Source organism: Scyliorhinus canicula, chromosome 17 (genome assembly GCF_902713615.1).
Source record: "Scyliorhinus canicula chromosome 17, sScyCan1.1, whole genome shotgun sequence".
NCBI lineage: Eukaryota > Metazoa > Chordata > Chondrichthyes > Carcharhiniformes > Scyliorhinidae > Scyliorhinus > Scyliorhinus canicula.
In genome coordinates this window covers 27,812,879-27,838,576 of record NC_052162.1, presented here as the reverse complement: position 1 = coordinate 27,838,576, position 25,698 = coordinate 27,812,879, and the positions used below count along the sequence as shown (strand labels likewise).

The window sequence follows — 25,698 nt, the reverse complement described above, 5'->3', positions numbered from 1 at the left end:
TACACCAGTTATTTTAGCAATATTATACTAGATATAGTATCCAGGCAAAGCCTGAAGCTGCATTGGTACTTGTATAACCTTTTGGATCAATTTAATGCTATATCCTACAAATTAATTAGGATAGAATTTCCATTATCTTATCTAGGCATAGCGTACAAAAGCAAGGAAGTTCATGTTAAACTTGCACAAAACACTGGTTCAGCCTGGAATATTTTGCCCAGCTCGATGTCACATTTTAGGAAGGATGTTAAAGATATTGGAGAGAATGCAGAAAAAGATTCATGAGAACTGTTCTAGGGATGAGGAACTTCAGTTACGTAGATAGTTTGGGGTGTTTTCCTTGTTGAAGAGAAGGCGGAGAGGAGATTTGGTCAAGGAATTCAAAATCATGAGGGGTTCTTGACAGAGTAGATAGAAAGAAACTGTTTACATTGGTGAAAGGAATGTGAACCAAAGCAGGATTTCAGATAATTGGCAAAATAAATGCAGTAGGGGACCCCCCCCCACAATTTTTCATTAGTGGAGCCAGGTTCAATCGAGGCATTCCAGAGGAAATTGGATTAGTATTTGAAATGGAAGAATCTGCAGGGCTAGAGGGAGAAGACTGGTATAGCACTAGATGAATTGCTCCTTCAGAGAGCCAGCACAGATGAGATGGGCTGAATGGGCAATCTCTGTGCTGTAACCATTCTGTGATCTATTTTGAACAAACATCAGTAGTGGATATCATTTTCCAGTTGCTCAGTGAAACTTGAGTCTCCTTATTGCATCTCCATTCAATCTCTTTGGTTTCTGCTCAAGGATTTAGTAAAATATTGTTGCTTATTTCAATTTACCAGTGGTATTCCTCTGCACAAAAGTGTCAGCCCTACCTCAGCTGTGCTTTCTATTCTAATTCTATTCCCCCGCTCTTTCTTTGGTATTTTTCTTCAAATCATTATTGAATTTCCTCCATCAGGATTTGACTTGCTTTTATAATTCATTCTAGTGCTGTGTTGTGTTGCTCATTGGTGCTACATTGGAAGTATAATTTGTATTGAGCAAAACCATATAATCTCAAGAAAAAAAACAATACCCTGGGGAAGGTCAAGTCTAAATAAAGTACTAAAACCTCATAGTTTAATTTTTACATATCTCATTCTAATGAAGCTGCCAATTTCTTCCAGGTGGGTGTACATGGCATTAGAATAGAATTCATCAATGAAAAAGGATCAAAACGCACCGCCACATACCTGCCGGAGGTTGCGAAGGAGCAAGGTCAATGTTGTGCTTTATGTACAGTATAACAGAAATTTCCCTTTTTCCCAATTTTAAAGTAACATTTTTAGTAGCTTTCTTTCTGCATTTAACCATACTGCTGTACTCCATATGCTTATTTTAAAAATAGTGATTGGATTGCAACCTGTGACCTGATGCTCCTATTCATGTTTAATTTGTATCTACGGAAGGTAACTTTCCCCCTTGGTTTAAGATCTGGCCTTTCTTGTGCTTTCAACAGGTTGGGACCACATTCAAACCATAGATTCCTTGTTACGAAAGGGAGGCTACAAACCTCCCATCACTAACGATTTCAGGAAAACCATTAAACTGACCAGGTAAGTATACTGTTTAACTATCTGCTGTAAGGTATTAAAAATGAAATTGTTAGGTTCCTAAATGCAGAACAATTTTTATATGCTGTAGCCATATTTTCCAAAAGCTGTTGAATTGTTTTACTGCTTTTACATTAGGCTTGCCTACTTGGATCCTGAATTAAACAATTCCAGAACTGATTACAGGAGGACCAATGCAGTGATTGTTGGACAGGAAGAACTCCTAGAAAATCAGTAGTTTAAGATCAACGTGAATCATTTTTACGATTTCTGTAGAGAAATGCGAGATTAAATGAACTTTTGGTACTTCTAGGTTAGTGATATTTATTCAGGTATTCGTGTGATGCTGGAGTGTAATATTTCAAAATTTCTGCAGCTGAAATTTTAGGACTACCCCAAATATCTAATCTTGAGACTTGTCAGCTGCCTTATTTCTTGGGTCAGCATACTTTGGGCTCAATTAAAAGCACGAAAATTGCAGCTGTACCTTCTACCATTAAACTGTTCGTAAGTGGGGGTGACATTTATTTTTCCTGTATAAAGCCTGTACGATGATTAATGGTGTTGCCATATCTTCACTAGTACAAAACTAGACTTTTTATTTATTCAAGGGATGTGGCATCACCAGCTAGGCTAGCATTTATTGCACATGTCTAGTTGCCCTCTAAGGTGGTGAGTTGCCTTCTTGAGCCACCTTAGCCCTTGTGGTGTTGGTGCACCCACAGTGCAGTTAGGGTGGAAGTTCCAGGATTTTGACCCAGTGACACTGAAGGAACAGTGATATATTTCCAAGTCAGGTTGGCGAGTGACTTGGAGGTGAACATCCATGCGCTGGTGTTCCCACGCATCTGCTGCCCTTGTTCCTTGAGATGGTCGTGGTTGTGGGCTTGGAAGGTGCTGTCTTGAGAAGTTTGGTGAGTTTCTGCAATGCTCCTTCTGTGCATGATGGAGCGAGTGAATGCTTGTGGATGGGGTGCCAATCAAGCGGGTTCCTTTGTCCTAAACCAATGTCAAGCTTCTTGATTGTTGTTGGAGCTGCAGCCATCCAGGCAAGTGGAGGGTATTCTATCATGCTCCTGACTTATGGATGGTGGACAGGCTTTGTGGGATTAGGAGGTGAGTTACTCGCCGCAGAATTCCTGGCCTTTGACCTGCTCTGAAAGCCATAGTATTTGCATGACTAATGCAGTTCCGTTTTTAGTCAATGGATGTTGATAGTGGGAGATCCAGCAATGATAATGCCATTGAATGTCATGGGGCGATGGTTAGATTCTCTCTTGTTCTAGATGATCATTGCCCGGCACTGTTGTGGCATGAATGTTACTTGTCACTTGTCAGCCCAAGCCTGGATATTGTCCAGTGCATTTGGACATGCACTGCTTCAAAAAACTGAGGAGTCACAAATAGTGCTGAACATTGTGCAATCATCAGTGATCATCCCCACTTCTGTCCTTGTGATGGAGGGAAGGTGATTGAAGAAGCAACTGAAGATTAGCACTACCCTGAGGAACTCCTGCAGTGATGTCTGGAGCTGAGGTGACTGACCTCCAAAAACCACAACCATCTCTCTTTTGTGCCAGGTATGATTCCAATCTGTGGCACTTTTTCCCCTGATTCCCATTGACTCCAGTTTTGCTAGGGCTTATTGCCACACCTGATCAAATGCTGCCTTAATAAATTGCCAGATAGATGCTATCATTGTAGCTGTGCTGGTATTCATGAAGGCCCACGTTCGTAACCTTGCCTGCTCGCCTGAAGTGTGGTGATCCTCAGGTTAAATCCCCACCAGTCAGCTCTCCCTCTCAAAGGGGAAAGCAGCCTATGGTCATCTGGGACTATGGCGAATTTACCTTTACTGGTACAGCTTAGCTAGAGATGCAGCAAGCTCTGGAGCACAAGTCTTCAGCTCTATTGTCGGAACATTGTCAGGACCCATAGCTGTTGCAACATTCATTGCCTTCAGACGTTCCTTAATATCACAAGGAGTGAATCGAATTGACTGAAGACTGGTATCTGTGATGCTGGGGACATCCTGGCTGAAGATTGTTGTGAATGCCTTGGTTCTGCTGGAGAGCGCTTCTCCGGAGACTGCATGGCAGGACAAAGCAGTGCTGGTGTCAGCTCCAGGGTCTCTGGTGAACAACCCATTAAGGAAAAGCTGAAATCGGAAACAAAGCAGTAAAGATTTCTTGAGATTTGGCTTTATTAATTATGGATCGGGGCTGGTTTAGCACACTTGGGCTAAATAGCTGGCTTGTAATGCCGAACAAGGCAGCAGCGCAAGTTTAATTCCCGTACCAGCCTCCCTGAACAGGCGCCGGAATGTGGCGACTAGGGGCTTTTCACAGTAACTTAATTGAAGCCTACTTGTGATAATAAGCGATTATTATATTATATTATTATATAATCAGGATGCAAAACCCAGTGCGTTACGTGCAAGGAAGTACTGGTCAATGAAAGCTTAAGCCCTCAACTTCAAAAGCATTTGAAGGCTAAGCATGGCGAGATAATTTTTTCAAAGGATACAGCGAGAAGTTATATTATCAGCTGAAGCCCTTAGTAGAAATGTAACATTGAATGACAAAGCAAGTGAGATTGTGAGGACCAAGCAGGCTCACCTGTCGCATTAAAGGAAAGCAAAAATGTCAGTCGTGAAGCTCGGGCAGTGTGGGTCGCAACGGTTGGCTAGCCGGTGTGGGTCCCGAAGGATGGCCGGTTGGTAACAATGGGTCCCGGGCAATAAAGTTTGGAAAAACAAGCACTACAGGCAGTAGTGACCATATTTAATCAGCTGGTGCTTTAAAAATTCGTAACTTGTTGTATACAGGCCTTGGCTTTTGCACACGGTAAAATGTCCAAACATTGTGCCTTTTCTCAATTGGGACATTTCCCACGGCAACATCTCAACCAGTCAGGGTTGACTTGCCAACCAATCAGCACCCTTATCCCATGCACTATAAATTGTTCCCTTTGAAATTTGGTATTCTGGGTCTGCCCTGATGAGTGGAAGTCAAAACTTGTTTCTGTTTTCATCAGTACTTCCAAATTTCGCATTCTTTGTGACTCTCTTTGGGGGAAAAAAGAGAGTCAATGGGCGGGATTTTCCGAGCCGAAATCGCGCTCCGTGTGGGAACGGAGAATGGGCCCAAGATCGGGTCCGACGCCGCTCCCAATCGAAGAATCGTTGCCAATTGGGCGCGTGCAGTGCCTGTTGGGGGCCATGGAAAGAGGTCCCCACAGCGATTCACCGAGTGCAACTGGCCGAATTCCTGACGGTGTTGTTCTTTCATGGTTCCATCCGGTGGGAACTTGGTGTGGAGGGGTGGGCCTTCCAGGATAGCCAGGCTACCGATTGGGGGCCTCCGATTTGCTGGCACGCGTGATCTTGGAGGTGGGGGGGGGACACCTTATCATCTTGGTGCCGGTCCAAGGTGTTGGTTCGCCATGTCTCGCAGGGCAGCCGACGCAGGCTGCCACCGTGCGCATGCGTGGACCCCCGACCGGAAGTGCAGGACCCCGTATCGGCAGCCGGAGCTGTGAAGAGCACTCCAGGGCCCTGCAAGCCCCCTGCAAATCAGAGAATCACCCTGGACTTTTCTCCAGTTAAGTCCAGAGTGATTTGCATGTGTTTTCTCGCAGGCGTGGGGAATAGCCCCATTATTGGAGAATCCCGCCCTACATCTTTTAGGTTTTCTGGAACAGAACTGACTTGATCACTAACAGTGGACCTCTCTCTCACCCAGTCTTTTGCTTGACCTAAAATACAAGGTTTTACCTGAGCCTGATTTCTCACAGCATTGCTATGCTATTCATAATTACTAATCAGCCTATCCTAATGTTTCTGTAATAATCTTTATTGTCACAAGTAGGCTTACATTAACACTGCAAATGAAGTTACTGTGAAAAGCCCCTAGTCACCACATTCCGGCACCTGTTCGGGTACACAGGGAGAATTCAGAATTCTCAGCTGGTACGGAAATTGAACCGCGCTTCTGGCCTTGTTCTGCATTGAAAACCAGCTGTCTGGCCCACTGAGCTAAACGAGCAATCCTTAAGTTCCAACATTAGTGGTCTGTCTCCTCATCCATGTCTTTGTCACCTCCAGCCCTGAATATTCCAATGTATTCTTATTCTCCACCCTTCATAAGCTTCTGCTTATCAACATCTCTTCTGCGTGCATCCTATTCTGCACATAGATGCATAGGTACATAGCAGATAGGAGCAGGAGGCGGCCTTCTGGCCCTTCGACCCTGCTCCACCATTCATCACGTTCATGGCTGATCATCTAACTAAATAGCCTAATCCTGCTTTCTCCCCATAGCCTTTGATCCCATTCTCCCCAAGTGCTATATCCAGCCGCCTGTTAAACATAATTCAAAGTTTTAGCATCAACTACTTCCTGTGGTAATGAATTCCACAGGTTTGCTTCTCTTCGTGTGAAGAAATGTCTCCTTATCCCTGTCCAAAATGGTTTACCCTGAATCCTCAGGCTGTGACCCCTGTTTCTGGACACACCCATCATTGGTAACATTTTACCTGCACCTACACTGTCTAGTCCTGTTAGAATTTTAAAAGTCTCCATGAGATCCCCCCTCCTTCTTCTGAACCCCAACGAGAACAATCCCAACCTAGTCAATCTCTCCTCGTATGACAGTCCCACCATCCCTGGACCTAGTACCAATCTCTGTTCTTGATGTGGTTTGGTTCAAAGCCCCACCTCTACAGTCCAGTGCTGCCAGCTTACAATTCTCATCCTTTGTGTTTCAATCTCTTCATGGCCTTACCTGTCTGTCTTTGCTGCCTCCGGCCCTTCAATAACCACTCTTCCTCCTCTGTCTTTGGCCTTTTGTGCATCACCTCTTTGATCATGAGGAACACCATTGAAATAACATTTTCTTTTCTTGTTGAGATTGTCAAGTTAATTACACCAGAACATTGGTCCAGACCTGTTCTAATACTATGACAAAAAAAATCACCTTAGAATTATTAAGCTTGCTCATAGTTTAATGAGTCTGTTATGTATTTGAAATATCTCCTCTTGCATAAAGGAGCAAATATGCTTTTCCACAGATGCCACAACCAGCTGTTAGCAGACTGTGATGGCAGAAATGTGCTTGTGTCACTTGGCGCAGGATTACTTTCAAAATGCAGTTTCAGGGATAAACGTTTTGAAACTTTTGGCAGTACTTTTGGAGTGAATAACAGCCACTAGAGTTTGGATTACTGTCAAGACTGGCCATTCAGAAAGCACATCAGAACTGGGTGTCTGGACCCTGTTCCCCTAACTAAAGCACTCTGCCACCTTGTTTTTCTATTCTGATGATTCCATTCTTCTCCATGTGCTCTGTTTCCACCTGACTGCCCACGCCTCCAACATCATTGGAGACCTACTGGTTTAAACATTTTTACTAATGAATGAATGCAAACTTCACATTGGCATTCAAATGCATGGTTCTATTACAAGTAAAGTGTCACAGCCACTAAATAAATTAGGTTTGAAGCGTTCTGAGCAGAAGAATATCAAACTGGTGAAATGTTCACAGTAACTAGAGTAGATTAAGCTGTGTAATCAATGGAGTGACCTCAACATTATGAACGTTGTTTCCTTCTTGTCGATATTGTGTTAAATCTTGCTTTTCTCCAAAACATGGATTCTACATATTGTGGCTTCAACTGTCTATCAAAGCTTTTCAGTTTGCTCTGAAAAGTATGTAAAATTTTGTGTACAATATTTCAGTTTATTTGTGATTCTGGGTTGCTTTTCAATATTTTTATAACTTCTATAATGTATTTCCTATGGAAACTTTAAAAAAGGAAGCATAATTGCCTGAGGGTAGATATTTTGAGTAAGGCAGCTCCAAAGCGTTCTGCCATTTGTAGCGTGTTCACCAAAGTGAAGCTGTTTTTATTTATCTTGCAGGAAACTAATGACCCAAATGACAAAATAATGTCAGTAAAATCATTGCCAGTTAAGCAAGTTGAAACCTCCTGAAAACATCCTTTCTTTACTTTTTAATAATAGGCCAAAACTTTTGCAGAATGCACAATACGGAGAAAGATTTGCACGTGTCATTGAGTTTAGTGCGGTGAGATTTCTTTGCAACATTCTTGCTAATTTTCTCCGTTAGTTCTTGTTCTCTGAGCTACAGATCCACAAGTGGCAGTCACCCAAGTGGGTATTATTCATGTCAGCAATCTATTTGACTGTAGGAGCAGTTCCAGCTCGGCTTGAATCTGTCCTTATCCGATGGCCATGCACATGTAAATTTTTCATGGGCTTCCTAGATTATAAAATGTAATTAAGTTACATTATTTTTCCTATCTGAATTTCCTTGTGTGGCATTGAAACATTGCAGCCAGTTGTAATGCTCCAGCTGCTTGGGCCTTCCTTATCTGTGTGGCTCAAATTAATATACTTGCTGAGCTGTATAGGGCATTGGTGATGGAGTACTGTTCTTGCAGTTTTGGTGTCCTTATCTGAGGAAGGATGTTCTTGCTGTGGAGGATGTGCAACTAAGGTTTGCCAGGCTGATTCCTGGATGGCAGGACTATCATATGAGGCGAGACCAAGTCAGTTGGGATTATATTCATTGGCGTTTAGAAGAGAGAGATGAAAATCTCATAGAAACTTTCTAACAGGATTAGAGAGGTTGGCTTCAGAAAGAATGTTCCCGATGATGGGGGAGTCCAGAACTCGGGGTCATAGTTTGAGGATAGGGGGTAAACCTTTTCGGACTGAGGTGAAGAGAAATTTCTTTATCCAGGAAGTGGTGAATCTGGAATCCACCACCACAAAGTAGGTGAGGCCAAAACATTGTGTAATTTCAAGAAGGAATTGGATATAGCTTTTGGGGCTAAAGGGATCTAGTGCTATGGGGAGAAGTTGAGATCAGGGTATTGAACTTGATGATCAGCCATGATAATGAACAGGGTTTTAAGGGTCGACTGGCCTTCTCTATCTATTTTCTACGTATTCTGTCAGAAAAGCCATATGGCTTCTTTCAAAAATGAGAATACAGCTTTGCCAATTCTATCTTCAAAGTTGCCGTTAAAGCGATGCTTCCTGAAATCGATCATGTCCATGGGCAAGTAGAGGAAAAACTTTTTAAAAAGAGAGGCTATTTGACGAGACCGTAAAACTTGACTCTTAGATTAAAATGTATCTAATTTCCATGAGAAGATTTCTACACTGTGATCCTTGACAGTGAGCACTACTTACGTGAGCACTACCCTTTGTGTGAGCTTTTCCTAACCCATCTGTGTGGTTGCCCTCTTCCATATTTGAACCTATGTTCCCTGGTTCTAGAGTTTGGACTAATCTCAAACATGCCCACGTTCAGTAAGACTGCTCCTTGGTAAATCCACTTGGTTTTCCTTTCTTCTGCTGCACACTCCACTGCTGATTCCATTGAGGCAATACATCAACACTCCAAATTTCTCCTCTTTCGTGCACTCTAACCAAAGCATTTAGTTCAAATTCCAACTTTATTTAAGTTTCTTAGGACCACTACTATGCATTGATAATGCCATTTGTACTTGCCATCCTACCTCTGTGGCCAATCCGGATCTACTTTGTTTCCCTGTTAAATATCTGAAACGTTCACAGCTTCTCTTGCCCTTCACCTCTCGCGCCTCTATCCACCAAATTTGATGTAATCCGAAAGTTGTTTTTTAATTTGGCAATTTGGTTTCTGGTTCTATGTATACATTCTAAACAGTAAAGACCACAACACTGAACAAATTATCAAGATGCTGATGACCCACTGGCCCCTCATTGCAGCTCGATTCACATCTGCATTTTGTTTTGTTGTTTTAGACCATTTTCAGTCCACCTCTGAAGTCTGCCCATTCTAGGCCTTGCCTATGGGCTAATTTCTTGGCATAGTATCGAGAGTCTTGCTGAAATATGGATACCTTACTTTCACAAAGTTTATATTGTCAGGAAGGCTGATCATTTCCTCAAATAAATCCAGTAAATTTGTTCGGCAAGGCCACCCCCTTCACCATCACCAAAAAAAAACATGCAGACTTTCTTTTTTTAACCACACTGTTTGTTATCTGCTTTATTTATGCTCAAGGCATCTTTTCACATTTCAACTTCCTGCCTTCTACATTCCTTAATTGTTCACATTCTCTTTTTAAAGATTGCACTACCTTAATTATTTTCCAATCATTTCTAATGATTCCCCAGTGATAGTGACAAGGACATGATTTAATTTTGCCAGCTGCCACTTCATCCATGTATGGAGTTCATCAGGGGAAAGATAAATTCCTTTAATTTCAACTGACTTCGGCCTTATCTGAAGTTTCTATTTTCTTTTATTGACTTAATCTCTTTCCATCAGCCCCATAAATTTAAGATTTGCACAAGAAACAATTAAATACAGGTTCTAATGTTGGATCGCTGGATACTATGTATGGCTACACATTTCCTGTTGCAAATGTAGTTTTAGAAATGTTAATTTATTTTGTTATTCTACGATCCTAAGTTGCTTTTCTATTTTAGCTGTCCTAATCTTTTGACCTCTTTTACTTTGTTCATATAAATTCACCATGCTACATCACCACTGCAGTTTGGGGGTCTGTACATGCTCAGCTCTACACATACGATTCCACATTGCCGGACCTAATTTCCTTCCTCACTATTTCGTTAATTCTCTTTAACCAGCACTGGAACTCTGACTGCACCTCAGAATAACCCCAACCTATCTTTTCCTTTTTGTGTCTCCTTCCGAAATACTGAATCTCCCAGGACATTCAATTCTATCCCTGGTCACCCTGCAGCCATGTCTGTTACCCCAATTATATCATGCCCTTTACGTCTATTTGTGCGATTAGTTCATCCATTTTATTGCAAATGCATTAAAACGGATTTTCCTTTGTGCATTAAGGCACAAAGCCTTTAAGCTAGCCTTTTTAATATCCCTCACTCTCAATATTTTTCACTGCGGCCCTGTTTGAATCTGATCCTTTGTTTCTCTGTCTATCACTTTTCTTCTTCCCCTTTCTTTTTGTCCTTGTTTCCTCCTCTGACTCCTTGCCTAGGTTCCCGCCCCCATGCCATTTTAGTTTAGTGATGTTAAGCAAATCATCATGGGTTTGAACAAAATCAAGAAAACTTCATGCTGATTCTATTTTATGGAACATTACACACGGTAATGCTGAACAGTGCATGAGATTTATTAATGGAACACGCTTGGATGATCGAATCATCAGAACAGATTGGGATATTGGCTTCAAACAAGACAGACAGTTAGGGCGAGGGAAATTTGGTGGTCAGGTACGTGATGAATATAAGGCAGATTATGACGCTGGCAGAGATGGATTTTTAAAAACGTCTCCCAAGTGCAGAGAATACCAGAACAAGTCAGAAATTCTAGACTTTCGCTGACTACATTTGAGATAATGAAGTTAGAATCTTCATAGAAACCTGGAATTTAAGGATACAGCTGACACGTTAATGCCTATAGCTTTGTGCTATTTGTACTTTCATTGACTCTATTAACTCTCTTTAACAGTTTCAAAAAGAAGCACCCAGTTTCTGAGGTGCAGTCATTGTGTCCAATTTTGCTTCCTTCTAAAGGTGTAATTTTTGTTGGTTCTAATAAAAAACTGAAAAAAAGAAATGCTAGCCACAACCGGGTTTTAAATGCGAATGATGCAGTCTTCCCTCCAGAAGTGGTGGCAGAGAGCAGGTCACGCGGGCCGACACACAAACTTGCGTCATGTCCCTCAAAATCACAGAGGAGAGATTCCTCCATTTTCTAGCTGTGAGCAAGCAAGGCAACAGGATTGTGAAGAACTGAAGATGAATCGCTTTGTTAAAAGGAAGAGAGGGCCAGAGACACTAACAGGCCAGGATTTCACAACTGAATTTGCTGGAGAAAGCTGCACAGGGGAGTCCAGGCAGTTGTAGTGTGAGTTGTTTTCAGTGGTCATGGGCCTCTGGTGAACAGTCTACTCAGAAGAAACTGAATTGGGAACCAAGCAGTATAAAGATGATACCTTGAGGTATGGCTTTGTTCAATTGTGCCAATGCAATCAGGATGCAAAACCCATGTGTATTATATGCAGGGGAGTATTGGCAAATTAAAGTTTAAAACTCTCAAAACTGAAGGCATTTGAAGACTAAGCATGGCAAATTTGAGAACAAGCCTCCGCGTATTCAGCAAGAACTTAAATCATCAGCTTAAGTCCTTAGCGGAAATGTAAATTGAATGACAAAGCAAATGAGATTTTGAAGACCAAACAGGCTCACCAGTCTCCCCGGACAGGCGCCGGAATGTGGCGACTAGGGGCTTTTCACAGTAACTTCATTGAAGCCTACTCGTGACAATAAGCGATTTTCATTTCATTTTTCATTTCATTAAAGGTAAGCAGATATTGTGGGTCACGGAAGTGCGTATCGGGAAGAAAATTGAGGAGAAGGTGGCCGATGTCTTGGCCTTCGCCTTGCTGATAGCCCGGCATTGAATTTTCTCGGTTTGAGGTCAGCACCACCACCTAGGGCCTTGGACTAGCTGGCGGACATAGCAGAATTTTTAAGTGTAGATTGTGACCATAAGACTGAAATTGAGCAGGGAGTTGCTTGTATGATCTGGTGTGATTAGGCAGTTGGAGGATTAAGAAGCTACTGAAGGCAAAGCAGACCACGATTTGTGGACAATATTTGAAAAGCAGCAAAGGAAGACTAAGGTGCCTAATGGAGCAGAAGGAGAAGAACCTGATCTCATTGATCAAGTGTATGTCCCATTGTGTCATGGATTTAGGATCCATGCCCAGAAGAATTGAACATGCTAAAATGGAATTTAATTGACTGGCATGAAATCACAGAACAACAAACGGAACGTAAGAGAAAGCATACCTTCACTGGTCAGTTTTGGGATTCCTACAGTTCCATGTGCTATAAAATACTTGGTCATACCAGCAATCTCATAAATAGTGCCCGAGCCACTTGCTCAGCATGCAAGCTTGACCCTGAAATAAGTTGCTTCTAAGCTATCCTGAGGGGCTAATGGCGACTTCAATCTGATCATTGCTCACTGTGTATCGCACATGCTTATAGGCGTACCTTCAGATGTGAAGTGTGCCCAGTTTACCTCATTACCTTGCAAGGGTAAATTATGTCAAACGTGTGAGCGACAAATGAAGCTAGTCATAGTAGGAACGTAATTGGAGTTTTCTACTGGTTGCTACCGTCTAAAACTAAAAACAGCATTCTGTCTACTACACAATTGAGTAATGTGATATGTGAATTTCAGTGTGGGAGCATTGCCAGGTACATAGAATAATATGTCACATAACACATCCCTTCACCTAGCATTAGGCAAAGCATTGACCACACTCAACCAGTCCCATGCTTTCAAAACGCAGCACCTAGTATGTAACGTTAGATGTAATTCCGTGATTAGGCAGCACTTGCTGAATAATAGTGTTCCAAGAAATACACTACCTATCGATGTAAGACCATCACAATGTGGCTCACTATTGGCTTGCTTGAAGCTGCACATATTCATATGCAGGAACCTGGCCTCTGCAGGCAAAGGACCATGCCTAGACATTACACCTTTTTATTTAATTAAACAAAAGCATGAGGACTGAAGCCGCTGATGCGTTCTGCATGGCAAACTCCTCGCCCAATATGAGCCGACTTGTCAACCAATCAGCACCCTTTTCTCGTGCAGTACAAACTGTTGCTCCCTTTGACTTTCTTGTCTGTCCTGATGAGTGGAACATGATAAGCTTTGACAGCACGTCTCTTTTTTAATCAATCAAAGAACAAATGAAAGTGTTTACAAAAGCAATTTAAACTGAAATGTTGGCACAAAGGCATCACTTAAAATATTGTGTAAATATTATTATAAATTCCCACGTGCGCTGGACTTCCTTTCCCCTACACCTCCTCCCACCCCACCCCAGCATAGAGCAAGTCCAAGCTGTCCTGTGACTGCTACTGACCCTGCCATTTTTGTTTAGTTCAGATCAGATCTTGCACCACAATTGGAGACATGTGAAGATAATGCAGGAGATGTTCCGATAATGTCCTCTCACTATTTCTATATATGGCCACCTATTTCCGATAGAAACACTTCATTGTAATTATGGAAGTACCCTGGAAGCCAAATGAGGTGGAAGCAGAGTGTGATGAGTTTCCATTCCTTTTATCACATTATTTTTTCATTTGGGGAATAAAATGTTTGAGGAAACTACTGGCCTCCATTGCTCATACTGCAGCAGTTTATTACTGGGTGCAAGCAGCTGCTTTAAGAAAATGTTTTTTTTACTTGCTGAAAAGACCAATAAAGAAATGGCGGCTCATTTAAACTTTTATGACAGCAGGGGCAGATGATGCAAGGTTTTATTTAATGAATGGTGGATAATTAGAAAACCAAACTGGGTGCAGAGGAAGGATCAGTGTCAAGACAGTAAATGTGGGCTAGCTGACAACTAACAAAGGAACGCTTTGTGAGCATTTACAAACATATGAAAATGATTGATAGATTGCAATACTTTAATGCTTCTTGACATGTTAATAAGAAATAGATCTGAAATCAGCTTCTTGCACAAATCTTTGAAATACTTCAAAATAATGTCTTTGGAATTACCATCACAATCAAACAAAAGTGACTAATGAATACCTTGCAGCAAAATTGCTAATTACAGATGAATTAAACATTTGTATTCAATAAACTGAAAAATCTGCATCTTGATGGGAACTTCCCCACCATTCCACAATTGTGGTTTACAGAATGAAGAAAGCTAGATACATATTACTCAGCAAACATCTGGTTCTGAAAATTTTTAATTGTGGTGAAGTGCTAAATCGTGCTGTGTGGCGGACTTTCTGTCGAACTTCTTTTAATACAGATGCAAATCACCACTTTTTGACTTAAATTTTAATTAGTTAGCTAACCTGGTTGATCCGACCCTAGCATAAACTTTTTGACTGGGTTTTGATTCTCTAATTCACTCATCATTAAGTTTGGGTAGGAACTAAAACATTAAAGCAATAAGCTGTCTGGAACGTCAGGCATAGTTGCAACACTGATAGGTCAGTAAATAACTTTACATTCTCTACTGTAATTGTTTGTTGTAGCAAACCCTCATACGCTGTGCTAACTTGATTTGATTCTGGAAAATCGCATGTCTTTCACTGAGAACTATGTTCCTTATTTTTGCTGAGGGCCCAGGGATTGCGAGGCAGGTGTTTTGTGAGCTAGTTGGTTGAGACAGACTGCATCTAAACCTTCCCTTCTGCCTCTCACTACTGCTTCTATCATCTGTCTGTTTTTTGTGTACTAATTTCCTTGCTGAAATGACCAATGAAGAAATGACGGCACATTTAAACTTTTACGGAAGCAGGGGCAGATGGTGCAAGGCTTTATTTAATGAATGGTAGATAATTGGAAAACCAATCGGGGTGCAGAGAAAGGATCAGTGCCAGACAGTAAATGTGTGCAAGTTGACAACTAACAAAGGAATGCATTGTGGACATATACAAACAAATGATGGAGAGATGGCAATACTTTAATGCCTCTTGGCATGTTAATAAGAAATAGATCTGAAATCAGCTTCTTGCACAAATCTTTGAAATACATCAAAATAATGTCTATGGAATTATAAGAATCAAACAAAAGTGACTAATGAATACCTTGCAGCAAAATTCTAATTAATCTCTGGGGTTCGCAAGAATTTAATTCCATTTTTTATGATTCTGTGCTAGTGATCCTTGATGTGACAATTATTTTCTGAACTGGTAGTTGACTGACTCAGGCTGTCATGGGTAATACCCATTGTCTACAGTGCGCATTATCTACAGTGCACACAATGTTGGTTCTATTGGGAACAGACTCTTTTTATATCCTTTCATGGGATATGAGCATCAGCAGCAAAGCCAGCAATTGTTTCCCATGCCTAATTACCTGCAAGAAGGTCATGATGAACTTCTGAAGTCCATCAGTTTTCTTTCCATTCACCAAAGCTACAGAATGAACAAATCAAAGTTTAGGAGGTTTGATTTCTAATCGGTTCTGAGTTGATTATTCTCTGCCATGGTCCTATGGGGGTTATGAGAATTGTCCTCTACATTCTTGAGCAGGAGAAAGGGAATTGCTAGTTCCAGATTCCACTGTTGACTATTTATAATCCCTGGTGCAAAGTGAGAGGCCATGAGGTAAGGGATGGGCTTAGCTGCAATAGTGCCACAAATTAATAACTTTTTGTCACTTAGTTCACAGATAAGAAGGTAGTCACTTGGACAAAATGCTACATGCAATCTGAGTCATAATAAATACTAAAATAGATGGTATGATTTTTCTATATAATATACATTCTAGCAACAAATTCCTGTATTGCAGAGAAACATTTTTTTAGGTGTATTAACTACAGTGAGCGTTATCTGTTGCTATTTAGGACATTCATTTTGTATAATGGAAATAATTCGGGGAGAGTATGAAGAAGTATTACTTCTGCTCTATTGGACATGTCCCTGGAAACCAATTTCCCTCTGTGTATTCCAACTGACTGACATGGTTGTTGTGATGGCAAATTTCTGATTCTCGGGTGGAATAACTCCTTGAATATTAGCAACAATTTAGAATTTTTAAAGCTTTGAATCGGTAAAACAACTGAGTGGAATGATCGCAGGGTAAGTAAATTGCAACATGGGTAGACATGCAAAGAGAACCAATTGTCCCGTGCGTGCCACCCCAAGTAACTGATCACCCAGCCTATAAGCATTTCCTTCTACTGTGCCATCAACAAAGAACAGTACAGCACAGGAACAGGCCCTTCGGTTTTCCAAGCCTGTACTGGTCATGATACCAACCTTTGCCAAAAACCCTCAGCACTTCCTTGTGCCGTAACCCTCTATACCCATCCTATCCATGTGTTTGTCAAGATGCCTTTTCTTTTTTTTTTTTAAATAATTTTTATTGAGAAATTTTGATTTTATACAACATTGACGCACCTTAGTAAAATACCGAAAATAACAATAATATTAACAATCATATACATTCGCCCCATCCCCATGAACAACCCAGCATTTTAACAACAACGCAAATTAACACACTATAAAGTTACAGAATAAACACTACAATAATGCACCCCCCCCCCGGGTTGCTGCTGCTATTGACCCAGTTACCTATCTCTGAGCCAGGAAGTAAGATGCCTTTTCAACGCTGTTAATGTATCTGCTTCCACAACCTCCCCTGGCACTCGCCACCCTCTGCGTTTAAAAAAAAATAAAAAATCTGCCTCACACATCTCTTCTAATCTTTGCCCCACAGACCTTAAACCTATGCCCCCTGGTTACTGACCCTTCCACCCTGAGAAGAGTGCCTGCCCATCCACTCTATCCATGCCCGCAATAATCTTGTAGACCCCTATCAGGTCATCCCACAACCTCCATCTTTCTAATGAAAACAGTCAGTCTATTCAGCCTCTCCACATAGCTAACACCCTCCAGACCAGGCAACATCTGGGTAAACCTCTTCTCCACCCTCTCCAAAGCCTCCACATCCTTCTGGTAGTGTGGCAACCAGAATTGTGTGCAGTATTCCAAGTGCGGCCTTACCAAGGTTCTATACAACTGTAGCATGACTTGCCGGTTTTTATACTCTATACCCCGTCCAATGAAGGCAAGCATTCCGTCTGCAATGTATAGAAAAATTACAATGTTATTGAGATTAAGTTTTCTTTGCACACTGGTGGGATAGACTTGTGGCTATGCATATTCCTAATTTGAGGTAAGATGTGTAAACTAGAGTTGTGCTTTGACTTTCGTTGAGCGATGACCTTGCAATGTTAGGGCAGATGACCAAAACTCGAGTCAGTGTTAGATTTAAAGAACATCTTGAAGGAGGAAAGAAAAGTGGTGGTGTTTAGGAAAGAAATTCCAGAGGGGTGGGGAGAAGATTATGGATGTGGGGGTGGAGAAAGGAGATTATGAAGTTTTGGGTCGAAAGAAAAGAGATTATGGAGATATTGAAGGGGGGGGGGGGGGGGGGGGGGGGGGGAGTTTTTATTCATTCATGGTGTGCCAGCATTTATTGCCCATCCCTAATTGCCCTGGTGAGCTGCTGCCTTGCACCACTGCAGTAAATGTGGTGCAGGTACACCCTCAGTGCTGTTAGGCAGGGAGCTTCAGGATTTTAATTCAGCAACAATGAAGGAATGTCGTTATATTTCCAAGTCAGGATGGTGAGTGGCTTGGAGGGGAACTTATAGGTTGTGGTGTTCCCAGGTATCTGCTGTCCTTGTCCACAGATAGTCATGGGTGTGGGCTTGGAAGGTTCTTCCCTGAAGAGCCTGGTGAGTTCCTGCAGTGCATATTGTCGATGTTAGACATTGCTGCCCCTGTGCATTGTTGGTGGAGAGTGAATGTTTGTTGGTGAGGTGCCAATCAAGCAGGCTACTTTGTCCTGGATGGTGTTAAGCTTTTTGTGTTGTCGGAGCTGCATTCATCCAGGCAAGTGGATAATATTCCATCAAACTCCAGGCTTAAGCCTTATAATTAGTGGACAGGTTTTGAGGAATTAATCACTGCAGGATTCTTAGCCTCTGATGGGCTCTTGTAACCACAGTATTTATATGGCTAGTCCAGTTCAGTTTCTGGTCAATGGTAACCCCCAGATGTTGACAGAGGGGAATTCAGAGATGGTAATGTCACTGACTGTCAGAAGCAATGGTTCAATTCTCTCTTGTTGGCGAGGGTGATTGCCTGCCACTTGTGTGGCATGCATATTACTTGCCACTTATCGGCCCAAGCCAGGATATTGTCCAGGTCTTGCTGCATTTGGATATGGACTGCTTCTGTATCTGAGGTGTCATGAATAGTGCTAAATGTTGTACAATCATCAGTGAAGATCTCTACTTCTCACCTGATGATGGAGATAACATCATTGATAGACCAGCTGAAGATAGTTCGGCCTAGGACAGTAACTCAGCAGTGATGCCCTAGAACTTAGATGATTGACCTCCAACCACTACGACCATCTTCCTTTGTGCCCAGTACAACTCCAACCAGCAGAGAGTTCCCCCTCCTGACTCCTATTGTCTCCAGTTTTGCTAGGTCTCCTTGATGCCACACTCAAATGCTGCCTTGGTGGTGAGGGCAAGTCACTCTTTTTTTTAAAAATCTCACTTTTGAAGTTTAGCTCTTTGTCCATGTTTGAACCAAGGCTGTAATGAGGTCAGGAGCTGAGTGGCCTTGGCAGAACCCAAATTGAGCATCATTGTGCAGGTTATTGCTAAGCAAGTGCTCCTTGATAGCACTGTTGATGATCACTTCAATCACTTTACCGATGATCGAGAGTAGGCTTATTAATGGGGCTGGACATATTTGTGTACAGGACATATTTCGTGAATTTTCCGTATTGCTGGATAGATGCATGGTTGTAGCTGTACTCTTAACAGTTTGGCTAGGGATGTGGCAGCCTCAGAGCACAAGTCTTCGGTACTATTGCTGGAACATCATAAGCGTCTAAAGCCTTTGCAGTATCCATTGCCTTTGGCCATTTCTTGATGTCAGGTGGAGTGAATCAAATTGGCTGAAGACTGGCATCTGTGATCATGGATCATCTACACGGCTTCTTGCATTGAAGACCATTGCAAAATGCTTCAGTTGTGTGTCCTTTGCACTAACATTGAGATGAAGCAGGGTGAGGCCATGGAGTGAGAGATTTAAAAACAGTGGTGAGGTTTCATGTAATCTAACTATCATGTCCTTTTGTTCCCTGCTTTTTGTAAGTTGACATAAATACTAAATGGCTGTAGTAATATCAAAAATGTAAGTTTCCTATCCAGCTATAGTGTGACAGGAACTGGTGTCGTGGACATGGTTATCGTTGTCCTCAATATAATTTTGGTCTTGTTTTTAACAAAGCCTATGATCTTCAGTTTGCTGGATTGCAATATTTATTGAGAAAATAAAAACAGAAAATTGTGAAAAATACTCAGCAGGTTGGGTAGTAGCTGTGGAAAGGAAGATGGTTAGAGTTTCAAGGCTGTGGCCTTTCATCAGAACTACAAAAGTTCGACATTTGATGGGATAAAAGTTGATGATTGAATAAAAGATTATAGTGAGTAAAATAGACATGGAGATGTTTGGGGGAATTACCATTCACCATTTTAAATATCCCTCAAACTTTGAGGTTAATGTAGTTTCACTGTTTAATTCCAGCCATCTATTAATAGAACCTGTATTTACCCAACACTTCCCATGCCCTCAGGATTCCCCCAAACAGTTCACAGCCAATGATTTACTCTAGTGGCTCTACAAATAACAATGTAATAAATAATTGATTCGTATATTTTTGGTGGTGTTGGTTGAACGATAAATGTTGGGACAAGAGAACGTCCCTGCTCTTCGGACCTCAGTTTACTATTTGATTCAAAAGTTGTCACCAGTGCCAACATAGCACTCGCACTCCAAATTGAGCCAGTCAGGTTAGGTTATATTCAAGTCCTGGAGTAGACTTTGAGAACAGTCATTGACATGGTAGATTGACACTTAAATGTAGTACTGAGGAAATAGAAAAAAGAATCAAATTGCTTGACTCCAACTTTAGTACAATACCAGGAATAAATGGTAGATAGGATATAGTGCTGTTAATTACAGTCTTGGTGTAAAGAATTTGAGGTAAGTAGTGTCATAATATCCATTCATGTATATCATGAGATGCAGAGAGGCAGTGATTGACACACAGGATAACCAATGTGTCAGTTGTGTGTCAGGTGGAAACACACGACACACAACAACCAATCACCAGATAGGACACCACAGGGCATTAAGGCTCTCCCTCTCTCACAGGACATGGCTAGGGAGATAGTCGCAGTGCACAGGCCAATGAAAATCATCACCATGTGATGGAGAGCTAGTCTGGTCAAGCCAGTAGGAGGTTATCAGTTAGGTTAATAGAGTGTCAACCCACAGCAGATTATGTACAGCAATCAACAGGTTCAATAAAACCGTGTTGGACCATCTCCTGTGTCGGAAGCCTGTTTCTCGTTTTACTGCATCCAGTTGCAGTCGATGTCAGACCAACACAGATAACAAATCAAGTATCTAGAGTACTAATCGTCATTTGCCTTTATGCCAAAACCAAACTCAGTTTTATTTATTTATATAGGTATCTTTGTGCCTGTATATGTACATTTATCTCCTTTCAAAGAACCCAGAAACCTAGTTTCTCAAGTCATTTGGTGTGGAAGGGGATCCTGTGACCCAGGATAGAACTGCAGTTGGCTGAGTGCTTTTACAAACCTTTTTTTTGAAAATCACTAATGAACTTTTTTCTGTTCTCTGCAGGTATCATAGTGAAAAGATGACACTGAGCTACTCAGAGTATCTAGCTCACCGCCAGCATCACCACTACCAGAATGGCATTGCACACCCTCTACCACCGTACAACCATTATTCCTGACAATGACTTGCATGACCAGTCACTTGATCTTTCAGCAGACCTCTTCCCAGGGGACCCTTCCCCTTCTTGGTCTAGCTATCTCTATTACTGTACCATTTTATGATGATAGTTTCCGTTGCCATAGTGGCATGCAGCTATTAGCTGATGCCATTTTGGCAATGGGTGGTAACATCTCATAATTATGAATCAATATATTTTGTTTCAGCGTGCCCTTTTTAAAATAAGTTCCAATGAAGTTGTCACATTTTGTTTTTGCATTCCCAAAATTTTCTAAACCTGTGGATGAATGGAAGGAGAGTTGAAATGAGTTAGGCTGTTAGTTGCAAGAACAGGTTTTTTCAAATGGTATCTTCCTGGGCAGATATTAGACCTACACTTCTACGATTGGGTAGACTTTCATAGAAGTCAGTACACTATAAAGTAGTTTCAAATACTGTGAAGGAGGTACAAATCATTGCAGTATTGTTGCTTTTGATTTGGAAAAAAAAACTTTATTTTAGTATAAATGACTTTTAAACTTTTTGTTTTGAAATGCAGTTTTCCTAGGATAACAACATTTCTAAAAAGGGCTACATTGAATTACTACATTGAAGTATCAAAGTGTTAAGTGTGGTTCTCAAATAGGTACTTGGCCTCCCATGACTGATACTTTTCAAAACTTTCCACCGCAGAATTGTTATTGGGTATACTTATCAGGTGGAAACTAATCAAAAATATGCTTCATACGCTATAATAGTGTATATTATATGTGTATGTATATATTTAATTTTTTTCCCTTGTGGGGAAAAATTTCCATTGTGGGACTGGTGACAAAATTGTCAAGTCTTTTTTTGCAAAACTTGCATGGAGTGAAAATAAATTTAATTTGGTTCATGGGTTAAAGCGCATGAATATACATATGCAGATCAAGAGTGCACATCATTGTGATCACATTGGTGTACCCTCTATCTCTAACAACTTGCTGTTTTCCCCAGGAATAATGGGGGGAACTTTTTTTATTTAAAGAAAGGTATATAATAAGACTGCACTGGAGACCATATATATTATGTGCTCAGAACATCCTTCGGGATAACGCACTTGGAGTTTCGAATTAGTGAAGCTAATGACTAAGTTTATAATTTCTTTCCATGTAAATAGGCATACCCAATACACACACCCTTGAGCTATCAAGGGAACATGCCATTGGTGGAATTTCATTTTGACTTTGGCAATACAGCAAAATGAACATCTGTTTTTTTAAAAAAAATATTATCCCTACTCTGGATTTTCTTTTTGGAAAATATAAACATTGGCTTTTTCCAGATATTAGCTAGGCTTTCTATAATTCTTTGGTTAACCTATTTTATATACTTGTGATTTTTTGAGTGGTAAAATAAATATAGTTTGAGTTGAGCTGTTTAGTTTGTAGATGATTAACTATAACTTTTCCAATGTTTAGAACTTCAATAGGATTGCGTAGTCAATGTGAGGGGTTGTTAATTACACTAGAAAAGACTGAGTTGAGACTCTAGGCGACTGGGCAAACATGGTGCTATAAACTCAGGAAATATTAATGCACAGTACTTGTGCAACCTGAGGCTCCCAACCCAATCGGTGTAAAACTTATTTTGCTCAGCCACTTATGGTCAGGCTTTGAAATTTAAATTAGCAACTTTTTTTATGACCCTGTAAATTTTCCAATTAACAGGAACTAATCAGGAGATGATCAGATATGGATTAATTTAGATGGCTGCTCTCAATTGCCACAAATCCAGCAGTTAAATCGGGAACATTCAGATCAGCCAAGTTGCGTTTTTTCAGTATGGTAAAATAATTAGAAATATGAAGTTTAGCATAATGGTTTTATTTGTTGAACTCTATGTTGTGTCAGGAAACAGAAGACTGCAGGTGACTATCTAAATTGAGAATTTAGATTACGTGTACATGGGATTATTATACAATTGATATTGAAGGGCAGTGTTTCTTTGTAGTGGTTTAAAGACCAGATTAAGCTGTTTTAGATTACTGTTATTTAAAAAAAAAAGAATTAAATTGGAGATGATATCTCAATAGCATTTCCTCATTAACTTCGGATCTTTTTAAATTTTAGCCTTGAATATGACTACATAATTTTGAAATAATTTAGTATACACCAACATTAATTATATATTTGAACCTTCAGATCAGTTGTAACCTCAGTTTTAGCTTGAAGGCATTTTTATCAAAATTCTGGCTGATTAGAAAGGATCAGCTAAGTTTGAGACCCTATAGTAAAAGGTGTCTCCTTCATGAAGGAGCTGCAGCAATTTCAAATATCCACTAATGGTTTATTTTATTGGATATATTCAAATGGGCTGATTAGTAAAATTAATACCAGTTTGAAGAAAACCGTTGTCCTTTTGAATATCCTCAAATGTGTAGAAGAAATGGTGATTAATGGTACGGTTCTTGGACTTGGTAAGATTTTGCCTCCATCCTATGAGAACCAGTTCAGTGTGTAAAGTTACAGCTTGAGATGACTCCTTCCATTATTCACATTGAAAGAATTTGAGTAGCGCATCCACAGTAATTGTCCAAAAGAAATGGTTTATATTTCACTTGTGTTGCCTTAATTTTGACAAAAATAGCACAAACTGAACAATCTTGTTGGCTGCCAAGTGGAACTTAGTTTACTGAATTTTTCTGAACATCATGTCCATCATCTCGGCATGCTCATCCTTTCCTTGAGCTCACTAGAGGGGGGGGGGGAGAAAAAAATGGTGCTATACGACTCTGAATGGGTCACGTGACTGGTCATGCTGACTCCGAGATCATATCGGAATAATCTTGATATATGCAGATATTATACAAAACTTTACTACCAGTGTAATAATGATGAAAATAAATAAATAAAATCCTGCAGCCTTGCAAGGACCAGGTCAGCAATACTTCCCTGCATGGCGTGGTGGAACGGGACATATCTCGTCGTGTGTAGCTATAGGAGCATGACGATGTGTCCATGCTGGTCATTTTTTGTCCTTTTGAGGAAAATAGTTAAACTGAAGCATTAGATATTTAATATTTTTATGGGGCTGTTACATTACCTGCCACCTCTTGAACATGTTCAATTTTTATATACTGTTGTGCAGTAGAGGTTACATCACGTTGTCATTCAGACCGAACCAAAGATGCCTCCAGCCATGATCTAATGCTGCTGTGAATTAAGCCTGCTTTCCAGTCCTTCAAGGCTACTGCAGGAGGTTTTAACAACTTGTTTTTTATTTTTGTACAATTTCTAACTGGTTTTGCTAGTAGCATTGATTCAATTAAGTTTAATTTGAAGATTCTCAATGAGCACTGTTGAACATTGATGACTGGTAACTTTGCCATGCAGTGGCTGTATCGAAGAAGCCCCATAGCGTGCCTCTCAGACCTAAGGGTTTCTTTAATCTGTATCTTAGAGACCAGCAGGAAATCTTTATACTAAAGATGCGTTTAATTATTTTTACCATTGTTGTTTGAACTCTTGTTTCTTAATTTTACTCTGGACCCAGTAACTGCACTGGCTGTCAATCGCACTGAGAGAGCGAGAGAGTTGTGTTTCAGACTTTTGTAACAACACATGTATGACGGTTTTTTGTACATTGAATCAATTCTTTTCAGAATTTTTTGGATCTAGTTTCTAAGTTATTTTAGTGTTTTTTTTTATATATGTTAAAGATGAGATGAGTTAACACTGTCACCAGCAGACTGATTTACCTACTGATGCTACAGTGATGTTGGGTCGACAGCTACCTGGAGTAGCTTGTGCCCAAAAAATGTTTTTTTTTCTTGTTAGTAACTGTTGAATAATGGCACCACAATATATGTGAAGAACCCCCTTCCATTATGACTAGATCCTCCTTCCACATTAAAAATTTTACAATTACTATTAGTGTGATGATTGTTGAAATGGGCATTTATAGTATGGTTGTAAGTCAAAAGGTGGGGGGAGGGACTTTATAATAAAAATGATCAGTGGGTCTGTGAGACATGGATTGTGGAACAATATAGTAGTTTTAACACTATTGTTACATTTTAAAGCATTTACCCAATAAAATATTAAGATTAATACTTAATTGGTCTCTATGTTGGTACACAGGAAGAAATGAGTGTTTCATGTGCCTATGTATATTATACTAGTTATGAACAGATTCAAGAAACATCTCGCAATGGCTAAATATTGTGGGCTTAGTGGATTGGAAATGAAATTTATTTGATGGAATGGACTTTATTTTTAAATGTTGTACAATAGGTGATGGTGGAGGTAGCAGGCACTGAAAGTATTTCCACTCAAGTTGGGAGCGATACCACTTCACAAAGTATGAACAGTACCAGTGGATCTATATGGACTCATAGCAAAGGGAGTTCACCTACCGATGCTCTGTGAAGCGAGGCCACCTACAATCAGAACAACGTGAATTCCAGAAGCTGCAGAAATCTACAGTGACTTTTTCTAAACTCTTCTGAGATTATTGGAGGGGTGGGCGGTGGGGGGGGGGGGGGAGGGGGGGGGTTGGAATCTAAAAGGATATTTAGTGAAATATGTGGGGCATTTTCTCCACAATGTTTTTTATCAATAAAGCACATGTACGTGTTGAAACAAATGACTCCTTTTATTGAATAGTTTCATAAACTATTGAATGTATAAGAATTCTTTCAAAACCTTTTTGTAACCCACAGTG

At 40.6% G+C, this 25,698-nt stretch overlaps 1 protein-coding gene across 2 annotated transcripts in view; it reads left to right on the top strand.

The window, feature by feature from the left end:
• The window catches only part of LOC119952399 (AMME syndrome candidate gene 1 protein homolog), a 270,285-nt gene extending 246,196 nt beyond the window's left edge, over positions 1-24,089 (top strand). For both annotated transcript variants that reach the window (XM_038776118.1, XM_038776117.1), the window contains 3 exons: positions 1,167-1,257; positions 1,499-1,595; positions 20,902-24,089. In XM_038776118.1, coding sequence (XP_038632046.1) covers positions 1,167-1,257; positions 1,499-1,595; positions 20,902-21,016 — 303 coding nt within the window. In that variant the 3' untranslated portion in view covers positions 21,017-24,089. The remainder of the gene's footprint in view (positions 1-1,166; positions 1,258-1,498; positions 1,596-20,901) is intronic.
• Positions 24,090-25,698: the final 1,609 nt, after the last annotated feature.